Raw genomic sequence first — 21,914 nt, 5'->3', positions numbered from 1 at the left:
GCGTGGCGACCTCCAGCTGGCCGAGGCCCCGCCCCGCCCCCGTAGACAGAGGCCGCAGGCTGGCTGGTGCAGCGATGTTTAATGGCAATTCGTATAAACCAAGCCCATGCACAAGTAGAAAGTGCCCGTGGAGCCGGCAGGAGGCCCCCGCCGCGCTAGAGAACCACAAGCCCGGCCGTGCAGCCCTCCCCGCGGCGCCTTAAATAGATTCTTCACTATACTCTGTATGTTACAGTATGTACAAGACCCCTCCCCTCGGGGGACGGGGCGGACTCCGCAACGCGTTCCTATGTACACCACCTCCCCTTCGGCCCTGAGGTCGGTGGCCAGAGTCGGGTGATGGGGTAAGACAGGGCCAGAAAGGGAGGAAACAGACGCAAACATGCGGAGTCGGGTGGGGGCATGGTCAGCCCTGAAACACGAGGGGCGTGCGCAGCGAAGGCAGAGGTGGGAACCGAGGCGGATACATTCAGAGACGCGTCGAACAAATAAATAAGGCAAGTCAGGAGGGGGCCGAGTCGGGTGCAGGCAGGAGGAGCTGGGGAGCAGGGGCAGGCAGGGCTCTGGAGGTCACAGCGGAAGATGCAGGTATGTGGGGCGCGGCTCTTCTGGAGCCAGGACCAAAAGAGATGGGGCACGACCAGGAGGGATGAGGAGAGGGGTGTGGGAGCAAGGCATGGGGAGGAGGGAGGAGGCCTACGAAGGGCTCCAACAAAGGTGAACGGGAAAGCTGCCGACAGGGGCTCCCCCTGCCCCAGAAAGCCCTCTCCCTGTTAAGACTGCACGAGGTGTCCCCAGGGTGGTGAGAAAGGCGGTGGCCAGGTCAGGTGGCCAGTCCTGGCTGGGGAAGCCCTTCCAGCTCCTGGTTCTGCTTCAGTTCCCTCATCCTGCAGAGAGAAAGATGGGAGTCAGAGAAGACTGGCGATCAGGACGGGTGGCAGGGGGAGAAGGGATGAGTACCTGTGTCGGCAGCGCCGCAGGAATCTCATGATCTTCCGGGCTGCCTGGTCCTGCTTCTTGGTGAGAAAGGAGCCTCTGGTGAAAGAAATAAAAGATGGACCTCACAGAACCCCCCAGGCATTGCATGCCTTCGGCCCCCTGGAACCCTACGCGGGGAATGGCAGTGAGGCAAGATGATCAAGAAGATGAATAAGGGGGAATGGCGTGGACACAGTGGGTGGGCACAGAGGGCTGGGGCTGAACCCTACTTGTTGCGGGCAGGCAGGGTGGCCGAAGGCCGGTGGGGAGGGCCGGGCCTGCGGCGGTAGGAGCGGTAGTGCTGCTGGATGAGCACAGCCGCTCGGCGGCTCTGCTGAAATCGCTTCTGTTCATAGTAGCTTCGGAACTTGCTCTGGATCAGGATGGCCGCCTGGGTCATCTTCTTATAGAGTGCAAACTGCAGGGGTGGGGAGGAGGGACAGGGGCTGAAATCGAGGGACAGAGACCCAAAGCCCTGGGGCTCACCCAAGATAGGCTGATGCAAGGCTCTTTCTGTAACCCACGCACTCAAGGAAAATCTGAATCATCACAGACCTCACACTCAGATCTCATGCCTAATACCTTAAGTGCAATCCAGGTCAGCTTGTGGAGAGAGAAGGGGAGTTAGGACTCTGGCAGCATTCTGGAATGGTTAGGCGTGGGTGTGGGTTGGTGGGTTGGTGGGTATGCTTTTGAGGGAGAAGGGTCTCACCTGCTTGTACTTCCGGTAACAGCGCTGGATTACAGCTGCTGCTACCTCCTGCTGCTCCTTCAGCCGCCGGCCCTGAGGGGAGAGAAGTCTCAGCACCTCATGACCCACATAATGGGATATCTGACTTGTCCCTCCAACTTTTCTGGGGTTCCCCTGACCCTTTACCCCATCCAAGGCCTGTCTGCATGACTACTCGTCCTCCAAAAGCCCTGGGAGCCCAGTCTCCCCTGACTGGAGATGGTATAGTTCATCCTGAGCCCCCTGTCCCTCTGACCTTGTACTTTCGGAAGGCCGTCTGGATGACTCGGGCCGCCTCATACAGTTCCCGCTGCTCATGATCGGATAATGTCAGCAGGGCAAAATCACTTTCCATCTTGCCACTGGTAGATGCAGAGAGAAACTCTGCCCAGGAGGGTGCTGGAGGGACAGCCAGGCGACCTCGCTCAAAGGGCAGTTCGCTGTAGAGGGCAGGGAAAGAGAGTGTCATGAAGCATCTGAAGTGTCTCCTCTGCTACCTATGGGTGGCTATGAAGGAAGACCACCAGCAAGTGAGTCTGGAGAGTGACTTCAGAGTTCATCAGCCAGTTCAGTTCGCTTCTCCAAGGCCCTGGGGCCTCCGCCAGAATGGAGCTTTGGCTGTGGAAAGCCACCTTTCTCCGTTCATCCCATCTCTGGAGAATCTGGAGGCTTTGTCCTGAGCTAGTCACCTGGGAGGGGTTGAGCTGGGGAAATGGTCCACATTCTCCAGGTAGCTGGCCAGCCAGGACATGGTCTCACTGAGTCCCACAGCCCCTGTCCGCTCCCGCATTGAGGCTCCAGCCTCAGGCAGCCCCACAAAGTCCTCTCGTTTAATCCGCTCTGGTGTGGCTTCGATGATCTGCTTGGCCAGTGAGATCATGTCCACCTGGATGAAGGGAGAAGCTGAGTGAACCCTTAGGGGCCCCAACTGCCAGCTGTAACCTCCGTCCATTCCTGTCCCGTTCCTTCTCTCCCTGCCAGGCGCTGCTAACCCTGTCTTTCTGGGCCACTGTTCCAGACTCATTCATTGATACTGGTGGGGCTCCCACTTGGGGGTCCCTCCGTGCTGAGATGCTATGGAGAATACAGGATAAAAAGCAGATACTCCCAAGTGGGGATTCAGAAGCTGAACAAATGGAGGACTTGACACCCTTTCAGGCCAACCATCCACTGTCCTACCTGGGCCTGCCCCATGCCAGCTGACCAGCACATGCTCCCCATAGGCTTGGCTGTGCCCACCCCCAACTCCCTTTCAACTCTCCAAGAACCATCCCAACACTTGCCAACTACTGCCCTGATGAATGGCTCCAGTCTGGCCTTTGCTCCAGCCCTGAAGCCTATGCTCCAGTACTTCCTGCTGGACACACTCAACACGGCCTACTTGTGAAGTTCTCTTAAGCTTTTTGTAGTCTCTCTAAACCAGATATGTCCCCAGTCTCTAGCAGAGAAGTACAAGGCTATACTTGAAGATTCACTTTCATTCCACAGACTTTCTTAGCTTTATCATGTGCAAGCCTCCTTCCTGCATCGGATCACTGCCAAATACCCCCATCTTGCCCACCTTACTTCTCCACACAACTCCCAGCTGCCCTCTGTCATCTTGGTTCTCCTTGAACCTTGTCCCTACATGGATCAACAGGTAACTCCTACAAACCAGCTCTAACTGAAAATACTCCCCAGAATTTTCTTTTTTTTTTTTTTTTTTGAGACGGGGTCTTGCTCTGTTGCCCAGGCTGGACTGCAGTGGCTGGATCTCAGCTCACTGCAAGCTCCGCCTCCTGGGTTCACGCCATTCTCCTGCCTCAGCCTCCCGAGTAGCTGGGACTACAGGCACCCGCCACCTCGCCCGGCTAGTTTTTTTTTTTTTGTATTTTTAGTAGAGACGGGGTTTCACCGTGTTAGCCAGGATGGTCTCGATCTCCTGACCTCATGATCCGCCCGTCTCAGCCTCCCAAAGTGCTGGGATTACAGGCTTGAGCCACCGCGCCCGGCCACTCCCCAGAATTTTCGTTATAGAGACAGGGTTTCTTGCCCAGGCTGGAATGCAATGATAGTCAGCTCACTGCAGCTTCATACTCATGGGCTCAAGGGGTTCTCCTACTTCAGCCTCCCAAGTAGCTACAACTGCAGGTGTGTGCCACCATGCCTACTTTTCAAAAATTACTTTTTGTAGAGATAGGGTCTTGTTATGTTGGCCAGACTGGTCTCAAACCCCTGGCCTCAAGTGATCCTCCCACCTCGTTCTCTAAAGTGCTGGGATTACAGGGGTGAGCGACCGCACCCAGCCAGAATATTTTTTTTTTTTTTTTTTTTTTAGACGGAGTCTCGCTACTGTCACCCAGGCTGGAGTGCAGTGGCCTGATCTCAGCTCACTGCAAGCTCCGCCTCCCGGGTTTATGCCATTCTCCTGCCTCAGCCTCCCGAGTAGTGGGACTCAGGCACTCGCCACCCGCCCGGCTAGTTTTTTTTTGTATTTTTTAGTAGAGACGGGGTGCAATCACAGTCACTGCAGCCAGGATGGTCTCGATCTCCTGACCTCGTGATCCGCCCGTCTCGGCCTCCCAAAGTGCTGGATTACAGGCTTGACCACCGCGCCCGGCCCAGCCAGAATATTTTTTAATGCTTTTTTTTTTTCTTTATTTTTTCCTTTTTTTTTTTTTTGAGACAGAGTCTCACTCTGTCACCCAGGCTGGAGTGCAGTGGCCTGATCTCAGCTCACTGCAAGCTCCGCCTCCCGGGTTTATGCCATTCTCCTGCCTCAGCCTCCCGAGTAGCTGGGACTACAGGCACTCGCCACCTCGCCCGGCTAGTTTTTTTTGTATTTTTTAGTAGAGACGGGGTTTCACCGTGTTAGCCAGGATGGTCTCGATCTCCTGACCTCGTGATCCGCCCGTCTCGGCCTCCCAAAGTGCTGGGATTACAGGCTTGAGCCACCGCGCCCGGCCCAGCCAGAATATTTTTTAATGCTTTTTATATTTTAAATCTTACTATTTTGTCCTTTTTTTTTTTTTTGAGACAGAGTCTCACTCTGTCACCCAGGCTGGAGTGCAGTGGTGCAATCTCAGCTCACTGCAGCCTATGCCTCCCAGGTTCAAGCGATTCTCATATCTCGGCCTCGCAAGCAGCTGGAATTACAGGCACGTACCACCATGCCCAGTTAGTTTTTTTTTTTTTTTTTTGAGACGGAGTCTCGCGCTGTCACCCAGGCTGGAGTGCAGTGGCCGGATCTCAGCTCACTGCAAGCTCCGCCTCCCGGGTTCACGCCATTCTCCTGCCTCCGCCTCCCGAGTAGCTGGGACTACAGGCGTCCGCCACCTCGGCCGGCTAGTTTTTTGTATTTTTTAGTAGAGACGGGGTTTCACCGTGTTAACCAGGATGGTCTCGATCTCCTGACCTCGTGATCCGCCCGTCTCGGCCTCCCAAAGTGCTGGGATTACAGGCTTGAGCCACCGCGCCCGGCTAGTTTTTGTATCTCTTGTAGAGGTGGGGTTTTGCCATATTGCCCAGGCTGGTCTCAAACTCCCGGCCTGAAGTGATCCACCCGCCTCGGCCACCCAAAGTGCTGGGATTACAGGTGTGAGCCACCCAGTCCGGCCAAAAAAAATTTTTTTTCCACCATCTGAATTGTGGGATCAGCCAGAATTTTTAACCTCCACTGCCTCATGACTTCCAAGTCACATGGTCTGAAAGGAGCTAAGCAAAAGGCTACCTTGCCTGTCCCAAAATGAAGTAAATGGGTCCTTCCTAAACTGAAGCCAGACTTTGATTCTGCTTCATGGAAGTCGGCCTCACCCTACCTACTCCACTTCTAGCCCCCATAACTCCATCGACAGAAGCAGTACCGGGATCACATCTACAGCCTGTGGGCTGTCGGCGTCCTCTGGAGCGGCCCCATCATCTGAGGCTGGTGGGAGGGCAGGAGGGGAGGACACGGGCCCCTTGGAGTTGGTAGCCTCATAGTCCATGAGGAGTAGGGGGGCCTCTGGGACACCAGAGGAAAGCTGGCCTGGGGCCATATCCTCCATAGTCATCTCAGAGGCTGGCAGAGGTGCAGGTGGGGGACTGCCATCTGGGGCACTAGAATAGGCTGATGTGACAGAGAAGGTGCCATCCGACAGCTCCGAGGGTGAGGAGACACTGCTCAGACCTGTGTGGGGAGGGAAGAGAGTCAGGGCAGCAGGAGCCACGGCCATCCCTCGATCGAGTCTCCTGCCTCCGCCATCCTGTTATCGGTCTCCCTGTCTGTCCTTGCTTCTGTTATCTCATCCCTGCCTCTGTGGTTTGTCTCCTCTTTTACTCGTTTCCCACCCTTTGGCTTTGCCCTGGCCTTGCCTCCTACCCACATCCCTCTCTCCAAAAGATTAGGGCCACCCTCACCAGTGTCTGGGCTGGAGGAGGGTGGTGATAGGGCAAGTGGGGGCTCCACCGAAGCCTCTTGTCTCTGTAGTTCCTCAAGGCAGCGGGCAAGGCGCACATGACCCCGGGAATGAGCCACAGACAATGGCAGACGGCCCAGAGAGTCGGGAATGCTCAGTGCCTGTCGGTTCCAACGGAAAAGGAGCACAGCAGCTTCCAGGTGTCCCAAGGCACAAGCCCACATCTGGGGAAGGGGGCAGGACAGGAGGTGGAGGCTGAGGCCCGGGGCTCTTCCTCCAGTAGTCAGGTCTTCAGACCCCAGCCCACCCCACTCCCTGCATTCCTCAGGATCTTCCTTTTCAAGGGCGGTTCCCATTGCCCAGTGCCCCATGTGCACTCAGGAATTGTCATCCTCACCAGAGGGGTGCAAGAGAAATGATCCACGTTGAGCGGGTCAACCTCTTGCTCTAAGTCCAAGCTTCCAGTCTCCACACTCCTGGAGGGTTTGGGAGAGAGACAGCGGAGCCCAATGAGGGAAGAAGTGGGCAAAGTAAGAACATAAGAAGTAAAGGCACTAGGAGGCAACCTGTACAGGGCCGGTGGGAAAAGGCAGTCAAGGACACTAGTTTAAGGAGGTCAAGAAGTCAAAGTGTCTTAAATCAGGATATGAAAGTTCCCCAAAATGTAAGTCCTCTCCCAGCCCCCTCCCTGCCCACAATGACCCCAGCTCCCACTTGGTAGGGCCCCAGGTCCTCCAGTTCCTCTTCAGTCCCTCTTCAGTCCCCTGACACTTCTGTCCCAGAGGCTGCCCAGCCCTCACCCAGCTGCCCTTGCTCACCGCCACTGGCTCAGGGTCTCGATGAGGCGGGCATAGCCCTGGGCAGCAGCCAGGTGCAGAAGGCTCATGCCTCGGAAGGGGCTTCCGTGGGCCAGACGTTCAGGACCCTTCCAGGTGGAGCGTGGGATCATGCTTTCTACCAAGACCACTACCCGTGCCTCGAACCCAGGCCCCTGGCCTTCATCCTGTGACATACACACTCTTAGGCAGAGACCCAGGTATCTGCTCCCCTGGCTTGGGATGGCCTTGGCCACCTCACATCTGTCCTCCCAGCTTCGAATTTTACCCCCTCCCCACGCGTCCCACTCTAGGATCCCATCAGTTAAAGTTCCTGTGTGGCCTCAGTGACTCCTGCTCCCATAGCCACTTCCTCCGGCCCATCCAGCAGCCAGAGCTCACACAATCTTGCCCACGTGCCTTCCCATCAGCTCAGATGAGTGCCATATTCACACATGGCTTCTTCCCCTCAGAAGCCAGAGCCTTCTCTGAGCAGTTCCACAGCCCTCTTCTTTCAGAAACTTGGGACCCACTGCGATCTAAGCCCCGAAATGCTCCTGACCCCTCCCCCGCCCTCTCCTTCACCTCCACCCTTCTTCCGACCAGAAATAGTCTGAAGCCCGTCATGCCAAGAGGATGCCCAGAATAGCCACTCTATCCATGAGGTGGGGATGGGAACGGGGTGACGTCAGGGAGAGGGAAGACAGGCTGAGGAGACTGGGGACAGGGGAGGGAGGAGAGCCACGGGTGCCAGACGTTTTCTTCAGCTGCATCCTCCCCCTGCTTCCCACCATAGACCACCTCCCTCCTCACAGAAGTACCTGAACTGGAGGAGCGTCAGGACCCCGGCAAGGCGCCTGCCCAGCTGCTGCGATCTCTGCCATCCGCTTCTCCATCTGCTCCAGTCGCTCTAGTATGGACATCCGGAACTGGTTGTCTGAGGGGGAACGGGTGTGGGAGGCTGAGTGGGCAGAGTCTAGGTGATGCCCTGAACACCAAAAGTAGACCTGTCCCAAGATCTGGGGATGAGGACACAGAACCATATTCTTTTATCTTCCCCAAAACAGCACCTCCTTTACCCCAATAAAGCCCATCAGGACTCAGTCCTTAAGCTAGGGCTGTGAATACTGCCCACTGACCTAGAACCCGGATCTGGAACCAAAACTGTTTCCTTCAAGGTACAGAGGTAGTAGGAATTCCCAGATGGCCATCCAACCTTCTGCTATCCCAAATCCCATGCATACACACTCTTCCCCCCAGCCTTTTCCTACGTAAAATGTTCCATCAGTTTTTGCAGCAGACACTACCTTTGTCCCCCATGGTGAAGGTGAAGGATTCCAGGGTCCCTCCTCTGTAATAACCACTGCCCCAAAGAGCTCAGGGACTGTGATTTGAAAAGCACCTCTCCCTCCTCCCAGCCCCCTGCAGCTGTCCACAAAGATGATGGTGGGGGAGGGAAGGTGACAGAGATGGATAGCCATGTCCATTTCTCCTCCTCCTCCTTCTGCCCCCCATACACAAATACACAAACACACACATATGCACAGACACACACATCCCCCCAAGCTATGTGTCCCGGCCTGAGATCAAACAAGGACAAGAAGGGGAGGTGGGAGGGGATCAGAGCCATAGGAAAACAGACACAGAGAAACAAGGTGAAGGTTGGAGATGTTCTGAAATGCCAGGATAGAAGGGGATGAAGGTACACAGGTGATAGTAAGGGAGGAGGACAGAGAATGATTAACAGAAACCCAAGTAAAACAAAGGGAGGAGAGAGAGCAAAAAAGATCAAGTGAAGGAGAATAGAGAAAGGACAAAGGAGGGCTAGGGGAAAGTGCCAAACAAGCAGTAAGAAAGGATGATCAAAGAGAGGCAAGTTAAGATGTTGGTTCAAGAAGAAATGGAAAGAAGAGGGATGGAAGAGACTCATAGGAGAGATGGTAAAATGCAGATTAGACAGGGACAGAGAAATAAGGTAATGAACAGTCACAGGGCAGGACAGAGACAGCACAGGACTGAGAGACCTGGCCAGAGCCCAAGGTAGGCAGACTCAAGTCAGAGACAAGCAACCCAGCACACACGCAGGCTTTGTGTGGGCGCCAGCTCCAAGGCCGAGGCAAAACTAGGGACCAGAGCTCCGGAGAGAGAAGTAAGGACAGAGAGAGACTAAGATAACACAGAAGGCCGCAGAACTGAGAGGAACCAAGAGGCACCAACAAAGACACCAAGAGGAAGACAGGGAGAAAAGCAAACCTTGAGAAAGCAGCAGGTGCAGACGGAAACAGTGCTCAAGGCCACGAGAGAGATAACCAGTAACAGGAACAAAAACAATCCCAGATTTAAATAAATACACACACATATATATACATGTATGCGTGTGCCTCTGTGTTTGTGTTAGTACACCATGTTATTAGCAATGGATATCACTGAGAAGTAGTAGTATAGGAAATTTTTCTTTTCTTTTTTTTTTTTGAGATGAAGTCTCGCTCTGTCGCCCAGGCTGCAGTGCAGTGGTGCGATCTCAGCTCACTGCAACCTCCGCCTCCCAGGTTCAAGCAGTCATCCTGTCTTGACCTCCCAAGTAGCTGGGACTACAGGCACCCGCCACCACGCCCGGCTAATTTTTGCATTTTTAGTGGAGATAGGGTTTCACCATATTGGTCAGGCTTGTCTCAAACTCCTGACCTCAGGTGATCCATCTGCTCTGGCCCCACAGAGTGCTGGGATTACAAGTGTGAGCCACCAGGCCCAGTCGGAATTTTTATTTTCTATTTTGTGCTTTTGTGTAATTTCTGAATTTCCATTAATGAACGCATCTTTATAATCAGAAGAGGAAAAACAATAGAAATTTAAAGATGTAACTACAGCTGGGTGTGGTGGCTCACGCCTGTAATCCCAACACTTTGGGAGGCTGAGCGGGGCGGATTGCTTGAGGTCAGGAGTTCGAGACCAGCCTGACCAAATAGAGAACCCTGTCTCTACTAAAAATACAAAAAATTAGCCAGGCGTGGGGGTGGGCGCCTGTAATCCCAGCTACTCGGGAGGCTGAGGCAGGAGGATCACTTGAACCCCCGGAGGTGGAGGTTGCAGTGAGCTGAGATCATGCCATTGCAGTCCAGCCTGGGAGACAGAGCGAGACTCTGTCTCAAAAAAGAAGAGAAAAATAAATAATAAATATATAAACTTGTGCATAGCACCTATATATTGCTCTAGACACTGTCCCTGCCCTGCCTGTTGACCTTCCTTGTCTAGATTCCACCCTTTGGGATGGAGGGCAGGTCAAGAACTGGTATAAAGGCCGGGCGTGGTGGCTCACGCCTGTAATCCCAGCACTTTGGGAGGACGAGGCGGGCGGATCATAAGGTCAGGAGCTCGAGACCATCCTGGCTAACACGGTGAAACCCCGTCTCTATTAAAAATACAAAAAAAAAAAAAGAAATTAGCCGGGCGTGGTGGCGGGCACCTGTAGTCCCAGCTACTCCGGAGGCTGAGGCGGGAGAATGGCGTGAACCCAGGAGATGGAGCTTGCAGTGAGCTGAGATGATGCCACTGCACTCCAGCCTGGGTGACAGAGCGAGACTCGGTCTCAAAAAAAAAAAAAAAAACTGGTATAAAAATGACCCCAAGATTTATGGGGAAGAGGAGGTGAGGGAAGTTTGCTGCCACATTTAGAAATCACTAATGAAGGGCCGGGCGCGGTGGCTTCACGCCTGTAATCCCAGCACTTTGGGAGGCTGAGGCGGGCGGATCATCTGAGGTTGGGAGTTTGAGACCAGCCTGACCAACATGGAGAAACCCCGTCTCTACTAAAAACACAAAAAAATTAGCCAGGCATGGTGGCACATGCCTGTAATCTCAGCTACTCTGGAGGCTGAGGCAGGAGAATCGCTTGAACCCGGGAGGCGGAGGTTGCAGTGAGCCAAGATTGCGCCATTGCACTCCAGCCTGGGCAACAAGAGCGAAACTCAGCCTCAAAAAAAAAAGAGAGAGAAACCACTAATGAAACAGGAATTGAAAAAAAAAAAGAATGGTAAAGTTGGGGCTCATTGGTGGTCACCTGAACCCTGAGGGGTCTAGGAGCATGTCATGCTCGAAGGCTGTGGGCCCGATACTTGGGGTCAGAGGGCTAGGTACTCACCGTCCAGTGACAGCCAGTCAAGTTGAGTACTAGGCAGAGACAGGAATCGGCGAGCTCGATACTCAAAGAGCACAGAAGCAGAAAGAGGCCCCTCCCGCCCTGCCACCTGCAAAGACACCAGCCCTACCTCGTGGGCTGGAGAGGGCAGGATCAGCGAGAAGGGCTCTCTTTGCCTGGCTCCTTCTCTGGCTACCTGGGTCAGCCATAGACAATTATTCCACAGCTATTTCCCCTACTGCCCTGCTGTGGGCCAAGAGGCCCCTGGCTTCGGTGGCCTTGGCACTAACTAAGAAGGGAGTCCATTTGTTTGAGAACTTAATACATACTGTGGGCCAGAGAGCCCTTGGATTCTAGACCCTGTAGTTGAAGATATTTGTTATTCAGCAAGAAGGTTTGGAAACTGAGGGTCAAGAGACTAATTATGAACAATTTGATGTTGGAAAATCCTCTTGATTCCTGGATCAGAGTCCAGAAGTTACGACCTTGTTACTGAGATGGAGGAAAGGGGAGCTCGCTGCTCATAAACAGTGTCCAGTGGCCATAAAGATGGAACCAGCAGGCCCTGATCCTAAGACCAGGTGCTGAGACTTTTTCTCCCAGTCCCCAGATTCTCTGGTCTCATCCCCTTTCCATCCACACATGCTGGATGCCGCTGTAGAGACTGGGGGCGAACACACTCACAGATGGCAAAGCTGCCAACCTCTCACTTTGGTGGTCCTTGAGGTCCCCTAGTAAGGCTGATTTTTGAGTGGAGGGTAAGGGCAAGGCTGGTGGCAAAAGGGCAGAGATGAACCTTGGCAATGAAGTCTAGACCAGTGCTGTCGAAAAGAACATTTCTGCAGTGACAAAAATGTTCTATGTCGTCACTATCCAACAGGGTAACACCAGCCACCTGTGGCTACTGAGCACTTGGAATGTGGTCAGTGAGACTGGGGAAGTCAATTTTAAGTATTCTTTAGCTTTAATTAAATAGGCTCATGTGGCTAATGGCTACCATACTGGACACCACAGTTCTAAAAGCCAATGTCCTTCAGTCCCAAGACTGGTTAGAGGACACCCACATGTCTTCTTTCTCCTTCCCCCGGGAGTGGAGTGGGAGACTCTGGCTCTAACTAGGCCAGAAAGCCTGGACGGACATTAGAAATCCCTTTGGTCAATGCCTAACCCTACAGGAGGGGAGGCCAAGGACCTCAGGAAGGATCAGAGTTATCTGAGGTCACTGGTTGGCTAAGGAGTAGATTTCTTGGACCAGAACCTAGATCTGACACCTAAGTCCAGGCTCTTCTGCCTGCTGGGAGAGCATGGGGCTCAACCTCAGGACTGCATGAAGTCCTTGTGCTCTCAAAACAACCCATTCGTTCCCAGTGCTTTCTGGAAGCCTGGAAGTCCTGATCTATCCTAACTGCCCACGTCAGTCCCTCCCCCTACAGTTCCCAATCCTCATACCGGGACAGTAGCAGCGTAAGACACCAGGCTGGACAAGTGAGGCTGGTACTGCGATGTGATCAAACACACAGGAGTAATGCTCGGCGGCCTCGGTCCAAGGACCTGTGATGAGCACCTTGACCCCACCCTGCAGACAGAAGTCAGAGACCATGTGACTGGAGTTGGGTGTGCATCCACTCCCTCATTCATGTATTCAGACCCTTATAGGGTATGGCAGGTCCTGTGCTAGAGCCTGGGGGTACAGGGATAGACAGGACCCAGTGGGGTGAGGTCAGTCAGTCTATCCCTCCCCAACATTCCTGCTAAGTGGTTGCCTGGTCTCTACCTGAATCTGCCAGCAACTGGGAATTCAGGGCCTCCCCCAAAGCTACCACAGAGCTGTCAGCAGAAGGAAGTTCTGTTCTTGGTCTAATTCACCCCCACTGCAGTTCCTCCTTTCCCTCTCAAAGGCAGCACAAAACAGAACGTCTGCACTGCTGAAGACCGTCTTTCAGCTACCCAAAGTCTGCAATCACATGCCTGATCTTTCTTTTCTTCTCCAGGTTGCACAGCCCCAGTTCCCTACCCCTGAAAACAGTCAGGAAGGGAATGAGGTCCCACGAGACTCCAGAAACCGTGCTAACACGTGAAAGGGAGAGGAACAGAAAAAAGGTTAAGTTGCTGAGGACTCTGGAAACAGGAAAGCAGCTTCACTCTACGTAAAAAAGAGATTGGCGCCCGGGCGCGGTAGCTCACGCCTGTGATCCCAGCACTTTGGGAGGCCAAGGCAGGCAATCACCTGAGGTCAGGAGTTCGAGACCAGCCTGGCCAACATGATGAAACCCTGTCTCTACTAAAAATACAAAAATTAGCCAGGCGGGGTGGCGGGCACCTATAATCCCAGCTACTCAGGAGGCTGAGGCAGGAAAATCATTTGAACCCAGGTGGTGGAGGCTGCAGTGAGCCGAGATCGTGCCATTGCTCTCCAGCCTGGGCCTCAGGGTGAGACTCCTTCTCAAAAAGAAAAAAAAAAGACAGGGATTGGATAGAGAACTAAGTAAAGCCTAAGAAGCCATGAAAACTGAGGGAAACTAGGTTACAGACCACGGGGTAAGCATTCATACAATTTGTTTTGGGCAGTCAGAAAACAAATGGGAGGGAGAAGGGAGGAGATAAGCCTGAGCCTCACCTCTGGGTAGGACCACTCTGGGGAGAAGTCTGTGATGGTGCTAAGAGCAGGAGAGAGCTGGGGGGTTGGAGCAGGGATGCTTGCAGCTTCCTCACTGATGAGTTCTCCCATAAGGTCTGGGAATGATGAAAGACTGAAGGGCTCCAGTTCGCTGGCCCCAACAGGTCCTCCAAACAAGGCCTCTCCTCTTCCTACCCTGCTTGATGGCTCCAAGGGGGCAGGTGAGGGTGGGGGTGAGGGAGGGGGTGAAGGTATGGGTGGGGCAGCCCCCTGACCCTTGAGCTCCTCCCCACTGTCATCATCTTGGATGAAGAAGCAGTTTCCTCTTCTCCCACCTGCTCCCGACTGTGGTGGGGGACCCCGAGCAGCTGCCTGGGGCTCCAGGGCAGCAGCAGGCTCTAGGGCAGAACAGGGGGTATGAGCGGCCTCTGCCTCGGGGAAGTCTGGGCTTACTCCCTGCCCCCCTCCATATGTCTGGCCCCTCTGGGGGCTGTTGAGAAAACGATCAGGGTCAAAGGCAGGACTGGGAGGAGCCGGTGGGGCAGAAGGCTCAGTGCCTACAACCACCGCCAGACTCATGGAAGGCCTAGGATCAGCCTGGGGAGCCAAGTGCCTGGTGGGCGTCAGGCCCCCAGCCCGCTGCTCCAGTCCTGTCAGGAGGAGGATAGCCGTGCCTCCTCTTGAAGAACCCCCTCGAGAAGTGGGTGGGCTAGGTCTGATTTCCAGGGGCTCTGCAAATCCCGATGAGGAGGAAGAAGAGGAAGAAGATGGGGAGGTGTGTGCCTTAGGGAGCTCTGGGGGAAGTGGGGTTATCAGCGGAGGAGGCTCTGGGGGGTGAGTGTGGGGGACAGAGGTCAGGGTTAAAGCTCGGGGCTCCACTTTGGGAGAGATGATGCGGTGTTTCGTGCTGCTGCATTTGTGGGTAAGGCTCCCAGAACCTGGAGTGGAGAGGAGTAGGAAGGAGAGAAGGTAAGACGCATCATTCCGTACCCTTCTCTACCTCGAAGCCCTCAGAAGTATTTCCTGGGACATCCCTATAAACCAGAGGTGTAATACTGATTGTAGCCACTGGGAGGCATGAGAAATGTCTGTTCTCTACCCCTACCCTTTATTGCCCCTCCCCCTCTATATTTCCCCCCAGAACAAGCAAAACCAGAGGAACACCGCAGAGGAAAACTGAGGGCTTGGGAGAGTAGCTAAAAGCCAAAGGTAAAGGCATAGGAAAAGGACAAAAGAACAGAACCAAGGGGGTGCCAACTAGGAGGAAGGCTAAGGCTGAGTGTCCTTGGTGGTGCTGAGGTGACAGGGATTGCTGAAGGTAGAAGACAAGAAGGGCAGAGGCTGCCAGGACAGCTGAGTGCCAGGCTGCAGCCAGTGTGCACCCAGATGGGAACATCTCTGTTCATCTGGCTCATCTTTCTGGGACATGCAAAAGACTTGCAAATCAGCATGCAAATCCCATCAAGACGGATATCCCCCTGGCTTGCGTAAGAGCAGGGTGGCTTGGTGGGAAGACAGCCAAAAGGTCAGGGAGTAACTTACCAAGTCCCCCACTGCAGAGGCAGGCGTGGGTTCGGGGCGCAGGCTTGGTTGGGTGGGTGTCCAAAATCTGCTGCACCAGCTGTTCTACAGAGAACTCCTCTGTTCCATTCCCACAGCTCCACTTGATGCCATGAACTAGAGAAGTTAGGGGGAAGTGCTGTGGGACCCCCACGAAACAGGCCCCAGAGTACCTTGATGGCTCCTCCAAGCACCTGACACGCTTCAAGACTTCTGGCCAGGTGAACAGAGGCCAGCAGCCTCAAGACTGCTCAGACATGTCGCTTTAGTCCTTTCTCCGTATTCTAATACCTGAGAACACGCCAGGAATCCTAGCACCCTCCCAGCTTGGAGGGAGACAATCAGCCCTCAGGCTTTGGGTCCAGAACCATGGCCCCGCTGGGAGCCCTGTTTCTACTCTCCCCTTGGAGCTCTATCCCCACCCTGCTGCCTTACACATGGGCTTCAGCTGTCCCAACAACTCCTCCCGGGACCACTTCAGCCACTCTCGACGGTCGCTGCTGATGGAACAAAAGATGGGGCTGCAGCCCTTTCCACAGTCCTCCAGGGCTGGGACGTTCAGGTAGTGCACAAGGACGATGTCAGGGTTCTGAGAGCATAAGGGGACACACAGAGCCATGGGGTCCTGAGGTCCAGGGGCTCAGCTTCCTAATCCTCACTTCTTCCTGGGCACCCTCCTAACCTCACCCCCAATTTCTGACTCTCTCCATCCCCAAGCCCCTTTCTCTTCTTCCCAGGCTCCTTTCCTCACTCAGAACTTAGTCATCCTTTCACTTCCTTCTTTCAGACCCTCAAAAAACCAGGAAGACTGTGGCTCCCTGGGCTCTTCCGTCCTTACCTGGAGCAGCCAGTAGCAGCGCCGATGGAATGTGGGGACGATGGAAGAGTGAACGTAGCAGCCATAGAGACACTGCCAGGAGACAGGCTGGGGTGGGGGGAGGGCTAGTCTGCTCCCCAACTCTTCCTCTGTTCAGTCCCTTTGCAGGAATCCCAATCTTTCCACCAGTTCCTCTTCAACCCTTCCCCCACCCTCGCCCCCACCTAGTCCCCATCCCTTTTGAAGCCCAGCAGCCCTGAGTCATACATGAGCAGTGGGGCTGGGGCCTTACAGTGAGGACCAGATTTGAGATATGGGACTATCTAGAAACCAGAGGGCAGAGCAAGAACGCATCTGAGATGAGGGGCAGTGATCTGGGGAAGAGAAACCTGTGCTGACAGCATCACTGCTGGGATCCCTGAGGGAAACACAAGAGCAGTGAGGGGCCTGGGCATCAGTGTTCCGGAAGGGAGGCACGGCCTACAGCCTGGAGAGTTGAGTCGTGGAGGGAAATGGGAAGTGGAGAGTGGCCAAAGCAATGTCAGCCGACCCAGAGTGAGTGAGAAGGGAAGAGTAACTGGGTGGGGGCTGAGGTGGACAATGCCACTAAGCCCTGGTAGGGCTAGAGTCCAGCTAAGGGTGGAGGAGGGCAGGCTCGGGAAGATGAGCTGAATGTCTGACTCTCTTACCTCCATGCCCTGGACCTTCAGCTTCATGTGGTCCTCTCGGGTGGTCTTCCCATCCTTCCGCTTCTTCCAGAGGTAACCGTCCTTCCGATATTTCACCTTCTTGCGATTGTAGAGGATGATGGAGCCATTCTGAGGTCTGTGAAGGGAAGGGTTGCCCTGGAATTCTGTGAACAGAACCCAGGACCCCTGCCACTCCCCCACGTTCTCAAACTTTCTCACCTTGTCTTTGGGGCACAAGACAGCCACTCATCATGCTTCTCAAAGGTGATCAGGTAGGATGCAATCTCCTGTAGAAGAGTAGGCACTCAGGTGGGTGTCTCCTTCATAGTCTCAGCCTGGCCTCTTGGTCATCCTGTCAGTGTCTCTCTCTGCTGAATTGTGGCAGCTAGTGGAGGATGCTTCTAGGTATCTGGACCCAGCAAGACCCACTGCCCTCCTAAGAACCCCTCTTTTGTCCTAAGACAAAAGTCTAACATTTTATCCTTCCCTTACTCCCACCTGGGGCCTTTATCTTGGGGGCAGGCCCACATTCTTCATTGTCCATTCATCATACTGTGAATTATTTTACTCTCCAAAAATCTCATTTCTGTGCCCCTTGCTTTTTTTTTTTTTTCTTTTTTCTTTTCTTTTCTTTTGAGATGGAGTTTCACTCTTGTTGCCCAGGCTGGAGTGCAATGGCGCGATCTCAGCTCACTGCAACCTCTGCCTCCCAGGTTCAAGCAGTTCTCCTGCCTCAGCCTCCCAAGTAGCTGGGATTATAGGCATGAGCCACCACACCCGGGTAATTTTGTTGTTTGTTTTGTTTTGTTTTGTTTTGAGTAGAGATGGGGTTTCTCCACATTGCTTAGGCTGATCTCGAACTTCCGACCTCAGGTGATCCACCCGCCTTGGCCTCCCAAAGTGCTGGGATTATAGGCGTCAGCCACCACGCTTGGCCTCTGTGCCCCTTCCTAACAAAAAATTTCAGTAGTTTGACACTGCCAGGAATTTCAGATTCTTTTATTGATTGATTGATTGATTGACTGACTGAGACAGAGTCTCGCTCTGTCGTCCAGGCTGGAGTGCAGTGGCGTGATCTCAGCTCACTGCAAGCTCTGCCTCCCGGGTTCACACCATTCTCCTGCCTCAGCCTCCCGAGTAGCTGGGACCACAGGCACCTGCCACCACGCCTGGCTAATTTTTTGTATTTTTAGTAGAGACAGGGTTTCACCGTGTTAACCAGGCTGGTCTCGATCACCTGACCTCATGATCCGCCTGCCTCGGCCTCCCAAAGTGCTGGGATTACAGGCGTGAGCCACCGTGCCTGGCAGGAATTTCAGATTCTTTAATTTTTTTTTTTTTTTCTTTTTTTTTGAGACAGAGTCTCACTCTGTCGCCCAGGCTGGAGTGCAATGGCCGGATCTCAGCTCACTGCAAGCTCAGCCTCCCGGGTTTACGCCATTCTCCTGCCTCAGCCTCCCGAGGAGCTGGGACTATAGGCGCCCACCACCTCGTCCGGCTAGTTTTTTGTATTTTTTAGTAGAGATGGGGTTTCACCGTGTTAGCCAGGATGGTCTCGATCTCCTGGCCTCGTGATCCGCCCGTCTCAGCCTCCCAAAGTGCTGGGATTACAGGCTTGAGCCACCACGCCCGGCCTGGAATTTCAGATTCTTTAGCCTGACTCCAAGGTTCTCCCCAACAAAGGATCAAACTTTCACTGTGCCCACTATTTACCCATACTGCTCCTATAATTCCTGCCAGATGGGTCCATTGATTCCTTCCTGAACATGCTTTGAACAATTACCTCCTGCATGTTAGTACCCTACAAGGCAGGTACCATGTGCACACCTCTCCGTGTCTGGAAATCCTACCCATTCTATAAACCAAACCCCTTTTCAGATGCTCCATGAAGCCCTGCTGACCACACTGGCCCGTCCTAAAGGCTCTATAGCACAACAATCACACATACATACATACGCACACCCTTTTACTGACAGTTTTCTTCTGACATCAAATTGATAAATATTAACAACCAACTACATACAAGGCACTAAGTATGCAGAATACAGAAGGTGTGTACGCAAGGACTGTGCCCCCTCCAGAAGGAGCCAGTATCAGTGGTGGTTAAAAACAAAGGTTCCGGCCGGGCATGGTGGCTCATGCCTGTAATCCCAGCACTGTAGGAGGCCGAGGCGGGTGGATCACTAGGTCCAGTGTTCGAGACCAGCCTGGCCAACCTAATGAAACCCTGTCTCTACTAAAAATACAAAAATTAGCTGGGTGTGGTGGTGCGCCTGTAGTCCCAGCTACTCGGGAGGCTGAGGCAGAAGAATCACTTGAACCTGGGAGGCGGAGGTTGCAGTGAGCCAAGACCGCGCGCCATTGCACTCCAGCCTGGGCGACAGAGTGAGACTCCATCTCAAAAAAAAAAAAAAAAAAAAAAAAAGCCGAACTCAGTGGCTCACACCTGTAATCCCAGCGCTTGGGGAGGCCGAAACAGAACGATCACCTGAGGTCAGGAGTTTGAGACCAGCCTGACCAACATGGTGGCACATGCCTGTAATCCCAGCTACTTGGGAGGCTGAGGCAGGAGGATCGCTTGAACCCAGGAGGCAGGGGTTGCAGTGAGCTGAGATCACCGCGCCATTGCACTCCAGCCTGGGCAACAAGAGTGAGACTCCGTCTCAAAAAAAAAAATAAAAGGGGGGCTCTGGAGTAAGTTAGATAAACTATGAGGTAAATCAGTTTCCTCATCAATAACATAGGAGCAACAACAGGGCTTGCTCTGTAGCATCCTTAGAGGATTAAACGAGACAAGGCAGGCCAAGCGTTCAGCACAGTGCCTAGTATGTAAGGAATATTTTATTGGCAGTAGCCTTTGTTTTTACCCAGGGGGCTATGCCATGGAAAAGAGGGCTCCTACAAGATCCATGTCTTTTTTTTTTTTTTTTTTTTTTTTTTTTTTGAGACAGAGTCTCGCTCTGTCGCCCAGGCTGGAGTGCAGTGGTGCGATCTCGGCTCACTGCAGCCTCCGCCTCCCTGGCTCAAGTGATTCTCCCACCTCAGCCTCCCGAGTAGCTGGGAATACAGGCGCACATCACCACGCCTGGCTGATTTTTCGTAATTTTAGTAGAGACGGTTCCACCATGTTGGCCAGGCTGGTCTTGAACTCCTGACCTCAGGTGATCCACCCGCCTCAGCCTCCCAAAGTGCTGGGATTACAGGCGTGAGCCACCGCACCCGGCCAAGATCCATGTTCTTTATACCTCTCCTATGATCCCCAAAGAGCTCAGAATGGTGCTCTGCAGTTAAGAGTGTCGAGAGACACAGAAAGACCCCCCACTCACCCTCCTCCAGCCTACTAGGTCTTGCTGGGCCCCAACCCCCAGCCTCCCTAGAAAACCTCATTTGTATTCCACCGTAGCCTCTCTGGAGGCAGCAGCGGGCAGCGAGGAAGACACTCCAGCAGCTTCTTGGGGAGAAAGATCTTCAGGTGGTGGCTGTTTTCTAAAGGGAATTAGAAGGGAGGGTTTAGTGTGCTACCCCGGGGCATCCCTGTCCAAGGGGAAAGGGCTGAAGGCAATGCAGAGCACTGGGGAGAACTGAAACCTCACTAAGGAGAACAAGGAATCCAAGAATTAGAGGGCTACTAAGGCATGGGGAGAACGAAAGGCTGTGGCCACATTGGGAACCTGCTTTGTGAACTTACCAGCAACCTCGGTGGTGTCCTTGGTATTCATGGTGAGGGTTCCAGGGGGCAAGGTCACCCCCGGCCTGAGGGGCCGGGGGGAGGGGGAGTCTGTGCTGGGAAGGGAGAGAACAAGGTCATGGCAGAAGCCCCCACATTAATCCAGGATGAGAAGTATGAGGTGGGGAGTGAGTATAGAACTGGGTCATAGTATCTGGGAAGGATGAGGAAAGGGAGGGAGGGGCTGACTGTGATGTGACAGTAGAAGGGAGAACCAGACACGGTGCCCGGAGTCAATATGAGTGAGGAGACTGGACAGAAAGAGTGAGCAGGAAGAAATGGGTTGGGGTGGGGGAGGGGAGAAGACAGGCAGGTCTGGGGCCTCAGAGGCCCTAAAGCTTGAGCTTTTGCACAGACTGGGGCTATGGCTGGGTCAGGTCCTGGGGGTTGGGACTCAGGCCATCCGGTCCTTGGAGGATGGTTTGGTGAGACAGCCAGGATCCTGGCGGCAGGGCAGGAGATTCTACCTCCGGTAGAGAGCTAGGCCTTTAGAAGACACGCCCTGAGTTCCTTCTCTATTTGATTTTTCCAAGGGGGAAGGGCAGATCTGATAACTGAGCCTAACCTATTCTCTCTTCCAGGTTGGTTAGGACCTGATACAATCTGGGCCAGACACCCAGATTCCCACCCTCAGGACCACCCGCCCTCCAGCTGACAGCCCTCTCTACCTCCCTCTCCCCAAACGCCTCTGCCTCCCCTGGCCTCCAGGCCTAGCCTACCCCATCTACCGCTCTGGCTCCAGCCTGAGCCCCCCGCCCTTCTGGGGGAACAGATGGGAGCTGGAGGAGGCTCTCAGCACGGGCTCCGCCAGGTGTCCAGGATGGAGATGGGAGGAGGCCGGTCGGGCTCGACTGTGTGCAGTGAAGCTGGGGTTGGGGTAAGGACTCCGCCCCAGGGCGCAGGTGCGCAGTCCCGGCTAAGGCAGTCTGCCAGGGTGCGGAGAGGGAGCGGGTCCTCGGGCCGCACTTGGGCGGCGCCGGATCGGACACTTGGCACTCTGGGCGGCCCCCCGGCGGAGTGGTGGTCCCAGGAGAACCTTCGAGGTGGGAGGGTCCCGCCCGCATAGAGGGATGTTCTGGAGAAGCCGGGAGCAGAGTCTGCGGGCACGCGGTGGGCGAGGGACAGTGCGGGTGCCGGGTGCGGGGGTCTCCGGGACAGTCCCCGGCACGCGCTGGTCGGCCGTGGGGCCCTGCGATGAGCGGCGCCCCCTGGCGCGGGGGAGGAGGACGGAAGCGGGAGGTGAGGGCGAACGGGGAGGAGGGACGGTGGTCCCCGGCGCGGCGCTCCGCGTCAGGGCCTGGAGGAGCTGCGCCCCCTGGCGCGGGGGCGGAGAGGCGGGCGAGAGGCCCTGGCTCTTACCTCCCGGGGTCCCGCGGGTGACGGCGGCAGCGGCCATTCTACCCCACACCGACCCCCCCCCCAGCGCCGGCTGACAGCGGCGTCCGACGTCACTGCGCACGGGGCGGGGCT

At 54.5% G+C, this 21,914-nt stretch overlaps 4 protein-coding genes across 14 annotated transcripts in view; all 4 read right to left on the bottom strand.

The window, feature by feature from the left end:
* The window catches only part of VMO1 (vitelline membrane outer layer 1 homolog), a 200,421-nt gene extending 198,578 nt beyond the window's left edge, over positions 1-1,843 (bottom strand). Inside the window, exon 1 of the mRNA XM_050765510.1 lies at positions 1,840-1,843. The gene's annotated coding sequence lies outside the window, so the exon portion shown is untranslated. The remainder of the gene's footprint in view (positions 1-1,839) is intronic.
* The window catches only part of PFN1 (profilin 1), a 38,542-nt gene extending 23,753 nt beyond the window's left edge, over positions 1-14,789 (bottom strand). The window contains exon 1 of the mRNA XM_050765545.1: positions 14,786-14,789. The gene's annotated coding sequence lies outside the window, so the exon portion shown is untranslated. The remainder of the gene's footprint in view (positions 1-14,785) is intronic.
* Positions 1-21,914, bottom strand: part of SPAG7 (sperm associated antigen 7) — a 78,837-nt gene that overhangs the window by 9,700 nt on the left and 47,223 nt on the right. Inside the window, exon 1 of one of the 2 annotated variants that reach the window (XM_050765491.1) lies at positions 16,246-16,249. The exons of the other annotated variant lie outside the window; for it this stretch is intronic. The gene's annotated coding sequence lies outside the window, so the exon portion shown is untranslated. Of the gene's footprint in view, positions 1-16,245; positions 16,250-21,914 lie in introns of those variants that run through there. 2 annotated transcript variants of the gene reach the window in all.
* CAMTA2 (calmodulin binding transcription activator 2) lies at positions 65-21,884 on the bottom strand. 10 transcript variants are annotated; one of them, XM_050765229.1, is made up of 23 exons: positions 21,804-21,884; positions 20,406-20,500; positions 20,100-20,203; positions 16,937-17,004; positions 16,718-16,853; positions 16,050-16,136; positions 15,647-15,800; positions 15,194-15,328; positions 13,652-14,589; positions 12,484-12,610; positions 11,038-11,172; positions 7,721-7,836; positions 6,903-7,087; positions 6,482-6,560; positions 6,086-6,308; positions 5,551-5,855; positions 2,398-2,594; positions 1,965-2,148; positions 1,691-1,762; positions 1,561-1,581; positions 1,209-1,396; positions 961-1,035; positions 65-887 (listed from the first exon to the last, which is right to left on the bottom strand). In XM_050765229.1, exons 2-23 carry the CDS (start codon positions 20,434-20,436, stop codon positions 824-826), a joined length of 3,624 nt encoding a protein of 1,207 aa, XP_050621186.1. In that variant the 5' UTR covers positions 20,437-20,500; positions 21,804-21,884; the 3' UTR covers positions 65-823. The 10 variants fall into 10 exon arrangements, with proteins under 10 accessions (XP_050621186.1, XP_050621188.1, XP_050621182.1 ...); XM_050765231.1 differs by having other exon boundaries at positions 16,050-16,121; XM_050765225.1 differs by lacking the exon at positions 21,804-21,884 and adding an exon at positions 21,164-21,458.

The sequence above is a fragment of the Macaca thibetana genome, chromosome 16, assembly GCF_024542745.1.
Source record: "Macaca thibetana thibetana isolate TM-01 chromosome 16, ASM2454274v1, whole genome shotgun sequence".
In the NCBI taxonomy this organism is placed as follows: Eukaryota; Metazoa; Chordata; class Mammalia; order Primates; family Cercopithecidae; genus Macaca; species Macaca thibetana.
This window is presented reverse-complemented; position numbering and strand designations above follow the sequence as displayed.